General features: G+C 39.2%; 1 protein-coding gene across 2 annotated transcripts in view; it reads left to right on the forward strand.

Annotated features, from left to right (window-relative positions):
• TTC17 (tetratricopeptide repeat domain 17) overlaps nt 1–15,720 on the forward strand; it is a 116,031-nt gene that overhangs the window by 62,986 nt on the left and 37,325 nt on the right. For both annotated transcript variants that reach the window (XM_034645705.1, XM_011235878.3), the window contains exon 17: nt 11,227–11,397. In XM_034645705.1, the coding sequence (XP_034501596.1) occupies nt 11,227–11,397 (171 nt within the window). The remainder of the gene's footprint in view (nt 1–11,226; nt 11,398–15,720) is intronic.

Consider the following 15,720-nt stretch of genomic DNA (forward strand, 5'->3'; position numbering starts at 1 on the left):
CAGAGAGAATGTGCAAAGTAAGAAGAAAAGACCAAGGATGGAATCCTAGAATGTACTAGCATTTAAGGAGCAGAGCCAGTGAAGGAGTAGAGGGGTATTGGGAAGCCAAGGGGGAGCTAGGTCCTGAAGGTCAGAAGAACAGAGGGTTTGAGAAGGAAGAAGAAATCAGTAGTAGTCTGTTCGGTGTGGTTCCCCAAGTCTGGTACAGATATCGCTAGAGGTGCACCAGCTTTCAGGTAGGACTTAGGTTAACATTTTAAAATAATTTTAGTATTTAAAAAAACTTAAAAAATAATTTTAGTATTTATGGTTTATTCTGATGGGCATTAGGAAAAATGTGTAACTAGCACATCAAACTGTGATATATGAAAAGTGGTACTGATTTCCACTTTAGACATGATCTAAGATTAAACTGAATCCATTTTAAGAAAAACATTATGTAGGGGCGCCTGGGTGGCACAGCGGTTAAGCGTCTGCCTTCGGCTCAGGGCGTGATCCCGGCATTATGGGATCGGAGCCCCACATCAGGCTCCTCTGTTATGAGCCTGCTTCTTCCTNTCACAACAGTAGTGGTAGATGGATAGTGTAGAAGGCTCTGCGTTTCACAGTTTAGAAAGTCATTGGTGACTTCATTTTATCAAAAGTATTTTCTGTAAAATGGGAGATAACTACACTAAAACAACAAAAATAAAGCTTAGGATAATAGAAGTGTTAAACTGAGCTCTTACTCTCAGAGCTATTGGCATAGTTTCTAAACTACAACTCATGTTTCAGCCTGTGACTCAGTGACTAACATAACTTTAAAGCAAGTAGATAATGATATCAAGAAACATTCTTTAGAAACATAATAATAGGATACAAATAAGGAAGGTTTTTTTAGATTCACCTGTTAGAAATAGTGAAAAAGTAACTATGTTTGAAATAAACAGAAAATTTTGCCAGGTGAGCGAAGCAAGAGGGCATTTATCAGGAGGGTATGCCAAGCCTCGGCATGTAGTATACACAGAGCAGGTGGTTTTATTCTCTCTCCATGGTCTGTTGGACCAAATCACTGCAGCCTTCTTGTCTGTGATGCTCCAGGAGGACCGAGACTGAGGGTAGCAACTGAGCTGTCACTATAGATATTTCCGTAGCACTGCCTGACATCAGTGAGGATGGGATGGCACTGAAGGTTGTTAGTTATGGCATACTTTAATTCATTGATCTAAAAATAAATTTATATCTCTGAATTACAGAGCTTAACACTTGAGGTGTACACATGGTCTCCACTAGTATTAGGGTTACTATCTTGAGTCTCCAAAAGGAAGTCAGTTGTATTTTTGGGTACTAAATTAAGTTTAGAACACAGTTCTGCCTTCTTTCTGTTCTATGTATAGTTTGAGGATACCCACTGGATGGCATCATTAATCATATTTTATGATCACTTATCTACAAACACATAGGGTTGGAAAGTTGTATTTGGACATCTTTCTTTGTATATAGGCTCCGTTGTATATCAGGAGCTTACTGTGATTTCCTACACTCATATCACTATGGACAAAATAATTGTACACCTACAAGAAAATAGGAAGAATGAGCAAGATGGGGTCTGTTTAATCTAGCCCTCACTAATTATTGAACAAGATATTTTTAGTATGGTTTGTCACTGCAGTTGTAGATCAGTTCCTGATAAGAATTGAAAGCAGCTAATCCTGTAAGGCAAGTCGTTGGTTGCTGTCTTTTTAAATTTCAACTTCCGTTCATTCTTGCTGATGTTTTTAGAGCTATTTTGCCATCTCATATAGCAAGCATTTGCATGACTCTTCCCCATTCAAAAAGATGATTCTAATTGCAGAACTCTTACACGCACACAAACACACACAAAGTCCATTCTACTTTGGTAGAACGAGCTTTTTTTTTTAAATGATTTATGCCTCAGTAAGTTCTTTATGTGTGCTGTGAGCTGACTAGTTGAAGTGAATTCCCAGTTTTGAAATGTTTGTTTAACACAATGGGCACTAAGTCTTTAAACCCCTTCACAAATGTAATCATTGAATGATTTCTGCTCAGTTTCATGGCCTGGTGGAAATAAAGCAGTTGAACCTGATAATCACTACAAAAGAACATTAGTTAGTTTTAAAATACATATGACTGAGGATACCTGGCATATATATGTGTATATGGAACGCTGGCTTTGGTTTTTTCCCCCTTTTTTCTTCCAGCAGTGTTATTCCTAGTAGTCAAATGTATTTCATACTAAACTGTGCTCTTTGAGTAAGAAAATTTCAGTAATCTCTTACTTTTTCTTAGCCACTAAGGTTTATTTGGTTATGATCTTGAAAATGCAGGAGAAATTTAAATCAAATTTCGTAGCTATTGAAAAGACCACAGCTTTGGATTTCTCTTCTCATTTAATTGCTTTTTATAACAACAAGCCTAAATTTGCCATTCAAAAATTGCCAAAATATAGGGCATTGATTAATAACCCAGTCAGATCACATATCCAAAGTGATTATTATTTTTTAAAAAATGAGCATATCAAATTTCAGGAAAAAGGGCTGGAGGTCAATAGCAGTTGATAGTGTACCAGGTGTTGATCAAATGTTCCTATTCCTGCTGCACCTATAATAACACAGCCATGTTTCCCTTGACAATGTAAAACGTTGCTAGGGAAAAATCTAACATGAACAAAAAAATGAAACAATTCACCACCTCTCTCACTGCCCAAAAAGTATAAATGTTAAAAATTGGAAAAGAGTAAGGTCTTAGAAACTATGTTATGTGCAAAGCAGCCACTGAGGTGAATGTCTCCAGGTGACTTTCGTGTGGTGACGTAATGCAAAAGGAAAAAGTGTGATAGCACCATTAATTTCTCCCTGCTTTTTACTTGATTTAGTGCATTGGCTACGTATGCTTAGAGTTAGATATGCTCTAATCAAAGTGCTTGTCTTAATCCCATACACACGAAGTGGTGTCTACAGTCAGGCAACTAGGGAACTTTGTTTCTGAAATCCACAAGGCCCTACTTAAAATGTTCTATGGTAGAGGGATGTAAGTGGCCTTTAAAAAAAAAATAACAACAACCTTGGTTTAAGTATCATACTCACTGCCCGTACTAGTGAAAAGGACAATTGCTAACGCTCTTTGTTTTTACATCTGAGTCCTATGAGATATTACTAGGTTCAAGTCCTTATTGATTCTGGAATAACTAGGGTCTTGAGTTCTCATTTAAAGACATCCTTATAATTCACTTACCCTGGGGAATAAAAAAAGATCAAGTAGCCTTTGAGATTTTATTAGCCTTGACCTAACATAATACCCTTGCAATAGGAAAAAAGGCAAGCCTGATATGCCCAACAAGTTAAGTGCTTCTGATAGTAGGTCCCATCCCCACTGCGCTATCACTGTGCTATCTCCATTTGCATTTTGAGGAAGAGGACCAGAGTTAAGATCTATTGATTTTCCTTCTAGATTCCTTTCCTCAACATCAGGAGGTGACCATTCACTTGGAGCAGGAGAAAGGAGAGAAAAATGATAAACTCCCAAGATTGTGGGTAGCTAGGAAATCCAAGCCTCTCCCCCTACCACCTGTTTGTAGGCTTATTCTAAGTATTAAGAATTGGGTGAAACCAACTCAAGTGTGTGGGGTTGACTCAAATAGATGTGCTGAATTTAAATTCACTGACCACATAAAAACTTTAATATCATTCTGCCTCTGGCAAAGTCATTGGAAATTGTACCAAACCGTAATATACAAGGATGATAGTGTGGATAGCCTGTTTTCTTTACTACACACATCCCACTTTCCTGGATCCATGTGTTTGCTCATGTTGTTTTCTGCAGCTCCTCCTTCTCACCCTCCATCATGCCCTTCCCCTCCACAAAAATCCTAATCTTACCCATCCTTCAAGGCCCACTTCTGCCAGATGCCTTACCCAGCCCCTTAATTATAAGTCATCTGTAGCTAATCATTCTACCTGTTCCTCTCCTTCAGCTCCCGTGTCTTGCCATCATAGTTATTTGTGTATGAGACACAACTTTCCTACAAGACTTCCTCAGCTCATTCAGAGCAGGGAACAGTCCTTTTTTCGTTTTCATACTCTAGCCCCCCATGCATTCTGCAACCCCTCCCCATTGTTTGGCACATAGAATGTACTTAAATGGCTGATTTTTCAAGTTTGAACTACTGAGAATACCTAGTAATAAAGAGTAATTAACTTGTGTCCACCCACCATTTACCCAGAATGCTTTACACCAAACCCCCACTCAATACACATATATAGATACAGATCTTCTTTTAAGGTCTGCAGCTCCCATACCATAGGAGGGAGAAGACGAAAGGAATCGTATTGTCTTTCTTGTCCACCAGAAGCTGACATGTCTTATAGCCTGCATTCTCTCACTCCCTGTATGCACTGTTATTAATGAAAGTTACAAACAAATGTCCTTGTTGACCCTCGTGGAAAAATTATCATTTATGAATAAATCAGTAAGTCAGAGAAAACCTGTTGGGTTTATTTCCCCAGCGCACTTGCTTGAAACAAATTTGCCTCGGCTGAACTAAACCAGAGATTTCAATTTAATACTGTGACTGTGACTACTACTAAGACTATGACGGCGGCTACTACTAGCAGCTGTGGCAGTTAACTTGCTTTCTTCAATATACTTTCTGCATGGAAAATCTTTCGTAGTGAACTTCTGGTGAATGTTTAAATGCCCTTCCTTAGAGATTGAATCTGATCCTTCACATTTCTGGAGGAAACAGTAGCTACTGAGAGCTTGGATTCCATCACTGGAGTCATTTCTTCCATAGTCCACAGGTTACGGTGTCTGTGTCTCAGATGGCCCTGACTTTGTCCTCTATGCCATAGTCACTTAAGAGAGGGCCACATGGGAAAACAGGCCAGATTTACACCCAGCTCTCATTTTTCTCCTCTAAAAGGAGGCTGGGAATATAAGTCTACAAAAACCAGTGCAGCTCTGAATCCGCAGGCAAAGCAGACTGCCCTTCCGTTATGTGGGACCAAGTGGTCCCCAGCATAGAGGTCAGACCTGTAATATGTAGTAAAAAGAAAACACACACATGCGCACACACATACACACACACACTTGTATTTGAGGTCACAGACTTTTCTTAGTTTTTTCTTTTTTAAACTTGCTTCTGACTCATTCACCTCACCAGGAGGGAAAGCCTATGTAATTCTGAAGTTGCTGATTTCAAGTCTTTAATATGGTCTGTTTTCTATCTGGCATTGCACTTTTAAGGTCAGTTGGTACATAACCATTACTTTAAACCTCCTGCAAAGAATTTCATTTGGCAGTAATTGCTGAATGAGAACAAGTCTAAGGAGCCAATACTTCTGTTGAAATGATTTCTCTTGTCTTGCCTAAGTAGAGGGCAGCACAGGGCAAAGGAGGTGAGGCAGCCTCACTGCTGTCTCAAGCGCAGTCATCAGCAAGCTAGGTCTTCACCCAGACCCAGGGAGCTCTGAGTGTCCCTCTTTAAGGTGGTTTCACTAGTGCTGTGCCCTAGGAGTCCTCTCATTTCAGATAAAGAACCTAGACACAGAGAAGTAAGTTGATTTGCTCAAGTGTGTATGGAAAGGCTGTAGCTAAGGCCGGATTTGAATTCATACTGTGGAATGTTCTTGGAACCAGGTCTACAGGACCTCTGTCACAACCTCTGGAGGTGGAAATCAAAGATACCTGTTCCCAGAAAGGTTTCTTTCTTTGTCAGATAGACTTATTACTTCGTGTGGTACCAAGCCCCACCTGTCCCCCATAGTTAACATTTCCTGCTAATATTTTAAAGTAATTTTGCATAGCATGGTGAGCGACTGAAAGATATACTTCTATTCACTTCATGATTTATTTTATTACCTTTTCTTTTTTTTTTTTTTTTTTTTTTAAAGATTTTTTTTTTTTTTTGACAGAGACAGAGACAGCCAGCGAGAGAGGGAACACAAGCAGGGGGAGTGGGAGAGGAAGAAGCAGGCTCACAGCAGAGGAGCCTGACGTGGGGCTCGATCCCATAACGCCGGGATCACGCCCTGAGCCGAAGGCAGACGCCTAACCGCTGTGCCACCCAGGCGCCCCTTTATTACCTTTTCTAAAAGATTCTCTTACTAGGGAAATAAATATCATGAAGTTATGAGGTATCTAAAATTATAATAAAACAGTCACAGTATTAACCTATATACAGGGAAAAAAAGGTTATATAGCTGCATAGTTTGAGTGCAGTTGAGTAGAAAGTTAGGGAGAAAGACAAATACTGTAGAACACTCATGTCCATTAAGGGGACAGTGTTACCTGTATTTTCCACCCAGGTACCTTAGATTTAGTTGAATGTACCAGAATGCCTCCTGTAAGGTAACTTTTCTTATAGGCTTAAGAAAGGAGACTTTAGAGTATAATATAATCCTGTTAGAACAGAGATAGTAGGAATATCTTTAGAATATTCCACTGTTCACAAAGGCCGTTTTTCTAACATCTGTTACTTTGCCTTCAACAGCATAAAATTCAAATTCTAGTTCCCATTATAAATTAATTTGTTATTTATGTCTTAGAAAAAATCATTTTATAATGGGAAGCATAGGAGTATTATACTTATTTCTTATATGGGGAAAAAGTATGTTCAAGCAAGAAAAATTTGGGTGAAGACTGGAGCAAGCCTTTAATATGTTGCAACATAACACGCATTGTGGGGTGCAGATAGGTAAGCGTTGATTTAACTGAACAGAGGACCTGTGGTCTGTTTTCATATTATAAGGCCGTGAATTCAGAGAGCACAGAGCAGACTGAGGCAAATTCTAAATGTGCTAAGTATTTTAGGATTCAGATATGCCAAGCAATTGAATCTGAATTAATTGCTCTTTCTTTTAAAAAGCCCAATAGAAGCGAACTCTGTGCTGCGTCGTCATCTCTTGCATGCACATACACGTGCACGTACGTTGGCAGTTGAAATGAGGCAGATCCCCTGATGACTTCTGGAGCCAGTTGTTCTTACCAGAGATTGAGTTAGGCTGTAGCTCGAAGGCCTCAGTGAGAGAGATGACGTTGGGATAATTTATTCCTTTGTAGCTTTCCAGAGAGACAACAGTAGTAACTCACCATGTGCTAGGCCAGGGTCTCACCTCTTACACTGAATCTCAGCGACTCTGTGAAGTGGACACTACCATGAAGCTCAGTTTGCAGATGAAGAAACTGATACACAAAAAGAGTAAAAGTAACTTGCCCTGCTGTATACAGCTAGTAAGTAGTAGAAATAGGATTGGAACTCGCTTAGTCCAGCTCATCTGGGCTCTTAGCCACTATGCTCTAAGGCTAACAGAACTACATGACCCTCCATTAGTTCTGCTTGACGAGCTCTAGTTACTTGGCTCTTTCAAAGCTCTGATGCCTCTCAATTTTTTTGTGGCATTTCTTTGTTATAACTAATCCTAAAGGACCCTGAAGTACCCAACCAGGAATGTCTTGCCAACTTATGAGATTCAGAAGGTAAGCATTCTTTTTTTAAAGTGTAAGTTGTTACCCAATTCTAGAAAATAAGTATTCTTCTGGGACTCTGTCAACAGAATTATGAGAGAATAGGAGATTTCCTTAGCCTTAGTAATGATAGGAGTTCCTGAGAACTTAGTTTACTCTGAAAACCTGTTGAGCCACAGGATAAATTGTGCCTTTGCCTTAGGAGACTTAATGCTTTGACAAGATATATTAAATATTTAGTTGTTTTCCAGAACACCCTTGTAGGATAGGTTAATATTAATAATTCAGTTTATGCAGGTGATACTCTAGCCACAGAAAAGGATGTTGATATGTCTAAGATCTCATAACAATTGCAGAATCAGAAATACCCTACCTGGAGTTTTATGCTTCGTTGGTATTGCTATGTAGTCGCCTACTTCCAAGAAAAACCAAACTGTCAGGATTTGAATTAGATGCTAAATGCTTTGCAAGCAAGTATAGAGCATTAAGCACAGAAAAGTGTTTCCATTTTCACTTGGGACCTTGTTATCTAAAGCATTTCATTTAAATCATGTAGTTCCTTAAAAAAAAGAAAGAAATCGTACCTCTCAAGGTTAGTCTAAGCCACAGAATCTCCTCATTTCTGCATCAGCAAAAAATAATAGTCATATGCATGGAGGATGACTTGTTACTTTTTAGGTATCTTTCCATTTTTCTTTTGCCAACATTTTCTTGTGTTTCTTTAATGAGGACATCATCTCCTCCTCTGCTGGGAAGACAAGTGACATTTTTTCCATGTAGGCAACTTTTTTTAGTTCCCCTTTGAGCTTAAGTAGACCTATACTGTAGCCCAAAGAATAGAAGCTTTCCTTCTTTCTGACGTGCTTCAGTTCTCCTTCAGACAACCAGAAGGACCAATTTGACTTTTCATTATTAGCCTAGATAATTATATAAATCACAACAGAACACTGAACCAGTCTGTCTTTAACTGTCAGCCTAAGAAAATTAATACTAACAGTTCTAACTTGTTAATGAAAATGAAAGTGACTCCTTAAGGCATGTAGCTTTTACTTGATCATTTTGATTCTGCCTACTTGCAACAAATATTATAATGTAAACTTCTTATTCTTCCTTTCTATTCCCGGTTCTCCCTGATCCCCTCTTCTGCCCTTTCCCTCTGAGATGTTGGCCCCAGTTTCCTGAGTTGGAGGACAAGACATTCTTAGAATGCACAAGGCTTGCTTCAAGAGAGCGTCTGGGTTTGAGGTCATGCAGGAGGACTAATTTTAGCTTCAGGATCTTATGCACATCATATCTTATAAATTACCTATGAGGCATTTTTAAATATTGCAGACATTTAAAAAGATGAAACCAATTAAATTTTTATAATGGGAAGAGAGTGGGAGAGAAAAATCAGAGAGGCAGAGGTTGGAGGAGGAAGTCAACTGCAGAAAACACAGGATTTTACTGGGTTCCAGTGTTAAAGGTTTGTCCTTCGCTTTTGTAACACTGTTTCACTCAGCCTGTATCAAGGTGCAAAATGCATTAGAGGCCAACGTTTCACCAAAGCTGAAAGCAGAGAATAGTCACGGAATAACATATGTTTGAAAATCATCAACATCATTGTCATCATTATTTTATCTGTGTTTTTAGTAGTCATGCTTATTTATATCCCAGTTAAGAGTTGTCGCTGAGAAGTGAGATGTTCTTCATAGTAAATTTTAGTCAGCTGGGGTGTACAGTTGTTTGTTGTCACTGCTTTATTTGGATGCTCTTATGCTTAGCTCCCCCTGCTTACCTGCACGTACTAGACAGTGCAGACAGAAACGGAAGCCAATCCCCTACCTCTGTTCTCTGACAGAAGAATTTGGAGAAAGATAGTGACTGTCATTGATCATGGCATCTTTCCTGTCAGCCTTCGATGGGCGCACACACACACCCACCACACACACATTGCATCTCTCAAACTGTGCTGCTCATCGTTTCCCAGACACAAGTGAGAACTCCTGTGCCTGTTGCTTTGCTCAACACATCATTCCTTCCTGCGGACAGTGCCACCTTCACTTTTTTGCTCAAGTGTTAGCATTGACGGGCGGAAAGCCAAGAAGCTTTCTAATAGGATAGAGCTGATTGAAATCCCAGATCTACCACTTACTTATTGCAAGTTACTTAATTTCACTGAGACTCCGTTTCCTTATCTGTAAAATGAAAATCAGTTATTTCATAAGGCACTTCTGAGGGGTAAGTAGAAGAAAAAATACAAAACACTCAGCAGATACTGGCTCCCTTCCTTGTAGTTCCCCATTTTTAAGTCCTACCTGCTCCTCAAAATTCAAGTTTTACGTGCTCAAAGCTTATTCTCTGAAGCACCTAGTTTGCACAGTATGCTACCTCATTATTGTTTGTTTGTATTTACTGTCTTCCCAAGTTGCCTGTGAGCTTCTTGAGAGCTAAAGCTCCTATACAACAAAAAATTCAGTTTCTGACGTAACCATGTGTGGTAGCCTCAGACTTGTGAGTGTAGAAGTGGGAAATAAGAGCGACTCCTTAAGCATGCAGTCCCCTTACTCCAAGCTCCGTAAGTTGGGAAAGGTTTTGAGTCCATTATGTTTTCTTGGCACAATAACAGAAACCATGAGAAGTGCTTTCCTCAATTATGAAATCTAAAAGGGAATCTTCAAATCCAGAAAGAGAGTTCTTGTACTTCCGTTGCTGCAGAGAGAGCTTAATTGGGTACATACATCTCTCTGAGACAATTTTCTATTAAAAATAAACCTGTAGAGCATGTTTGAATGTTGTGGTAAAGAAGGGAAGTTACTTAGACATTCTTACCCAAAGAATTGTCCTGTGAGAGGAAAGTTGTAGGCTTCCACCGAAGATGCATCTTTAGTGACAATGCACATCAAATGTGAGAGAGGAAGAGGAGTCCTACTCAGCTGGCCAGATCACTGCCACATCAGACACACCAGCCTAGTAACACATACTCCTCCCCAGAGAATGGCCATCAGGTAGAACAGGGTAGTGGCTCTTTATCCATATAAACAACACAATCCCTAATAGGGTCAAAGCTCTTCAACTCACTGGCAAAACTGTAGTAAGAGGTCAGCCTCCCTGTACATATCAGACAGTATCAGCAAGTGCTAGGATTACATTACAGATGTGACATTTTACACTAAAGAAAATCTCCCATGAGCAGAATTTGTTTTCAAAAGAAAAATCCACATCTTTGTGATATGGCAGTCTTAAACATGGATTCTCTGCCACCGCCATCCCTCTTTAAGTCCTTGGTTTTGAATTTATAATCCTTTACCTTTTGATAAAGCTTTCATTTTAAGCTGTGATATAAGAATGGACATTCCATTTCTCTGTTATAGTTCATCTATCTCCAGGTGTATTCGGGTACTCATTGGTCATTTCTCACCTGTGAAAGGCAAATAGAAGGAAAACTACTTTTTTCCCACTTTCAAAGAAATATTTTCACAGTCATTCATTATAGATGCAGTGAGATCTTGGGACTTGATCTTTGTTGTCATAATTTTCCCCTAAACGTTTGGTTCTTACGCTAGCCTAGGAGGTGAAACTTGAACTTCAGTGCTAAATCTTGAGTCACGGTAAAGATCTGGCTCAAGGTGCTTGAGCTCACTGATTTTTTTTGTGTGTCCTGCTGGAGAAAAACTGACACTGTCATCTTTTTGCTCTTCCTGCTACTTGAAGACCTTGAGCCATGGGATTACCTAAGAGAGATGTTTCTAATATGCTGTCTCTGTGTCTCTTGTCATTGAGGTAATTGTCATGAGAAAACCCTGGACAACAGCCATGACAAACAGAAATATTTTGACAACTCACAGTCACTGGATGCTGCCAAAGAAGAGCCCTCTGAGACAGGAGCAGAGGAGGAGCCTGAACTCTCTGTTGAGAGTTCAGGGAGGGACTCAGATGCCCTTAGACTTGAAAGTAAGTTGATTTGACCTGAGCTGTGCTTCTGGAGTAAAATCAACTCTCAAGCTTTGAGTTTAGGCTTTTCTCTACTCTAAATACTTACCTTCTGTTAACAGCCACTTATACTGGTAGAATCACAAGGGTGACCCACAGGTATGAGGTGGAAGACAGGCTTTTATGTGAAAAAGCTCTTCACACTTGTTTCTTTTTTCTTTTGCCTCAATGTCCTGTTTTGCTAGGACAAATTTGATTCATTTATATACCAGTCTTCCTTCTTAATATCAGGAGTCTCCTGAGCAAGTCATTGAAAAAAAGCAAGATAACTTTTATTTACACTAACACAATAACATTTAAAGATTTGTAATAATAGACATACCTACCAGGCCCTCTCCTAAAATTCCACTCTATGAGCACATGTTGAGCTATGCTGTACTGAACAGTTCTGGACATTATCAGTCAATGCATAATTGCCAAAATGAATGACTTTGTGGTACTCATCCTTCTTAACCACCTTGCCTCATTTGGATCTATGTACAGCTCCCCACTCCTTGAAACTCTCTTCCTTCTCCTCTTGGCTTCTGGGATGTCACTTGCTCTTGGCTCTCTTCCTGTCCTCAGGACATCTTTTTCAATTTCTTTCACTTATTCCTTACTTTGCCCCTTATTTATTGGGTTGCCCAGGATCTCAACCTTGGTCTTTTTATCTTACCCTCTTCTTAACCCTCTGTGTGGTACCTCTTGGTGTCTCAGATACTAACTCCAAATCTCTATTTTCAACTAGGATATTTTCTACAACTCTAAATCTTATTTCCACTTTTTAGTGATCTCTATCGCAGTGTGCCATAGGCATTTCAAATATATATCCAAAATTGAACTTGTCCTCATTTTCACCCTATTTCTTGAACTGCTTCTAATTCCTATATCCCTGCTGTCTGTTAATGGCATCCCAACTCACTCAGTCACTGCTCTATCCAAGACCTGTTGCATCTGCTTATCTCTTCATCTGTTCCTTCTGCCACTGCCTGAATTCAGACTTTCTTCATTTCTGCTTGGGCAGTTGCAGTAGCTTCATAATTGAATTCCCAATATCTAGTCCTTTACTTCAGTGTGTGTCTGGAGAGAGAGGGTGAGAGAGAGAGAGAGTGTGTGTGTGTGTGTGTAGGAGAGAGATAATACATGTAATTGGTACAAAATTTTAAAAGCAGAAGCAACCCCTATTACCAATATATTTTGTGTCTGAAGAGTTGTTTCTAAAATGAGATCTGATCAGGTAAGTTGCGTATGTTTAAAATTTTCAGTGGCTCTCTGTTACCTATAGGAAGAGTCCAGGCATCATAGTGTAGGATATGTGGCAATTTGGCCTTTAGTTTTGTCTCCAAGTGTACCATCTACTGGTACTCTATGTAGCAGGAAGTGTAAACCCTGCACCATTTCCCTACATGCCATGCTGTTTGAGCCTCCACGTCTGCACAGGCTGGAAATGGCCCCTGCATACTCTTTGCTTTATGTCGATGACCCTTACACATCTCCAAGATCCAGCTGAAATATCACCCCCCATGAAGCATTCACAAAAGTCTCCAGGCGTTTAGTTGCTCCATATGCTGTCTTGTTCCCACTTTTTGGCAAGGCACATTTCATACAATGTGAATGCTTGTGTGTCTTGTTTCCCATCAGACTGTGAACTTCTTATATATCACGTCCTGTATATTTCTGTGTACAGTAAATATTTAGTAAAGTCGTGAAGTGTGGCATTTGCCTTCCTGTGTGGGTTGGGTTAGCATATTTAGCAATTACAAAAATCTGCATTTCCTTCTAAGTGGTATTGTATGTTAAAAAATGATGTCTAAGAGAAGCAACCTCCAAGGGGAAGTTGTGACCTTCACCTTTGCAGGTTTAGAAAATTAGTTTCGTCAGTTCTGTCAATGAAAACTAATTTCCATTTACCATTTCAAAAGAGATGGATTCTTAAACTGGATGGGCAGTGTGTTTATTTACAAGGGAGGTCCTCCTCTCTGGTGCCTGGCAGCCTCTTGTCTCCATGTGGCATCAGGTACCCACACAACCAAATGGACATCATGAGGTTGCTTGATAAACTCAGAATCACTACAAATGAAACCGAGCAATGTTAAGGGGTATTTTATTCAATTTATACAAACTGTTCCTATTCTAATATAGTAACAGCTCCCTAATCACCAGAGGACTCATGACTACCAAATTAGAGTCTGTTTTCTTCAGACAGTTCAGAATAAAACCCAACCAGAATCTTGCTGTTTGTCTCATTTTCCAAATAGTATATCACTGTTCGAGATAGATTATAAGCTAGTGACTAAGTTTCTTTGGTCCCACGTTCCCCCTGGAGTTCCATTCCATCCCTGTACTGGAATGGCAGTATGGTTGCCTTGGCTGAGACAGGGTCTTTTCCGGGTCCCTTCAGCATCATGAAGACTGTCTCTTAGGGTGGATTCCTTTACAGATTGCTAATTCAATCCATAGTATAATGATGACTCTACTGGTTTCACTCTCAGGTACTAACTTTTCTTTGCCATATGTCTAAATTCTGGGAGCACCTTCTTTTCTCTAGATGCAACAAGTCCACAGGGACTGCACTCATGGTATGTTAGTATGTTTATACCAGCAGGCTTCCTGTAGCGTGGCAAACAGAATGAGAAAAACTCCATTTCTTTAATGCAAATAGTGTGTTATAATAAAAGCCAAATATAGGCATTAAAGAATTTTTGAAAATTCTGTTTGGAGGAAATTTTAAAGAAATACAAAGACTTAAGCCCTTTCCAGTAACCATAAACTTATGATAATCATTACCTTTATATGTTACTTTACAATTTATAAACATATGCTCACTTCAGCAGCACTTATATATAATTTACAAACTTAGGAATTAATGTGTTAACGGTGTGAAATAGATATTTTTATCAAGCCCATCTTATAGATGAGAAAATTGAGAATCAGAGAAGTTGGGTCCCTTGCCCAAGATCGTCAGTAGGTAGCATAACTAAAACTCATCTGCACAAAACATTCTGCACAAAGAACATACAGGTTTTGTTGTTGTTGTTGTTTGTTTGTTTTACAGTATGACAAAATGTATTTTCTGTAAAGTCATTTTTAAAGAAAACTAGCATCTGCTGTTACCAGTATTTTATAAAACAAAGAAAATTTTAATGTCAAAAAGTACAATCTCAGAATAAAGGTCAAGTCTTTTTAAAAAATGGACAGTCGACAACCTTACTCCAAAAATTTGTATCTGGACATACGTGTGTGTGTGTGTGTGTGTGTGTGTCTATTATAATTTTATATACATATCCTTTTTGTTTCTCGTTTTGCTAAGGATTGGCACAGATTGTGTCACTGATTAACATTTGAAAAACCACTGCTTTAATACCTCATCGTCTAGTACAGAATTCCTTCTCAGTAAACCTTAGATGTGGAAGGAAGAGCAGAGGCTTTGTAGTCAGGGATCCTGCTACCATGTCCTTGCACCAACACCAACTAGTTGTTAAATCTTGGGCAAGTTACTTAATCTTTCTGAGCTTCCCTTACCTCATTAATTAAAAAAAAAAAATGCCTCAAGTGATCAGTATTTAAATGAAACATTTCTTTTAGAGCCCGGTACACAGTTGGGAGCTCAGTGAATGTTCATTTCTGCACACATGGGCGTGACTGTACTGCTTCCAGACTTAGAGGCTGCTTGTGAGCCAAAGTCCTCACAAGTACATACACACAGTATCTGCTCAATAAACGTCTGTTCAATTAGAGGGAACCCTGACATTTGCACAAGAGTGGTTAGAGGAAAGACTATCTTTTTGCTTTTCTGGGTTATCTTCTTGAAATCCCCAGTTTTCCCTTGCTATCCTGACCCAGCTAAAACACGATTGGTGCAAATGAAAATTGATGATTTGTCGTTTTTTTCTCAGAAGTGAATTTCCTTACCTACCTAAGTCTGAGTGATTTCATTTAAGCCTCTTGTGCTTTGCGATTACTGGCTTTAAATATTATGCCATTGTGTATGCATGAAATCTTAAGGAAGTCTACAGCAGCTTTATACTGTGACTTCAAAACCAGATCACTGCCTTTTAAAGAAAATACTAGAACTCAAGGCAGAATTGCTGAAGGTCTTATGGTGGTGGAATCTTTGTTTGAAACCAAATTTGTCTTAATTCCACAGTATGTTCTTTTATTTGCTGAGACAGAGGTATGTATTTCTCTGTGCCATCATTCTCAGAGGTAGAAGGTACCCTGCTTGCCTTCAGAAACCACATTCTAGTACTCAGGCTTGTTGGTATTAATCATGTAAGACTTTCTGGAGATGTTTTGAGTCAAATT

Source organism: Ailuropoda melanoleuca, chromosome 16, assembly GCF_002007445.2.
Source record: "Ailuropoda melanoleuca isolate Jingjing chromosome 16, ASM200744v2, whole genome shotgun sequence".
Lineage (NCBI taxonomy): Eukaryota > Metazoa > Chordata > Mammalia > Carnivora > Ursidae > Ailuropoda > Ailuropoda melanoleuca.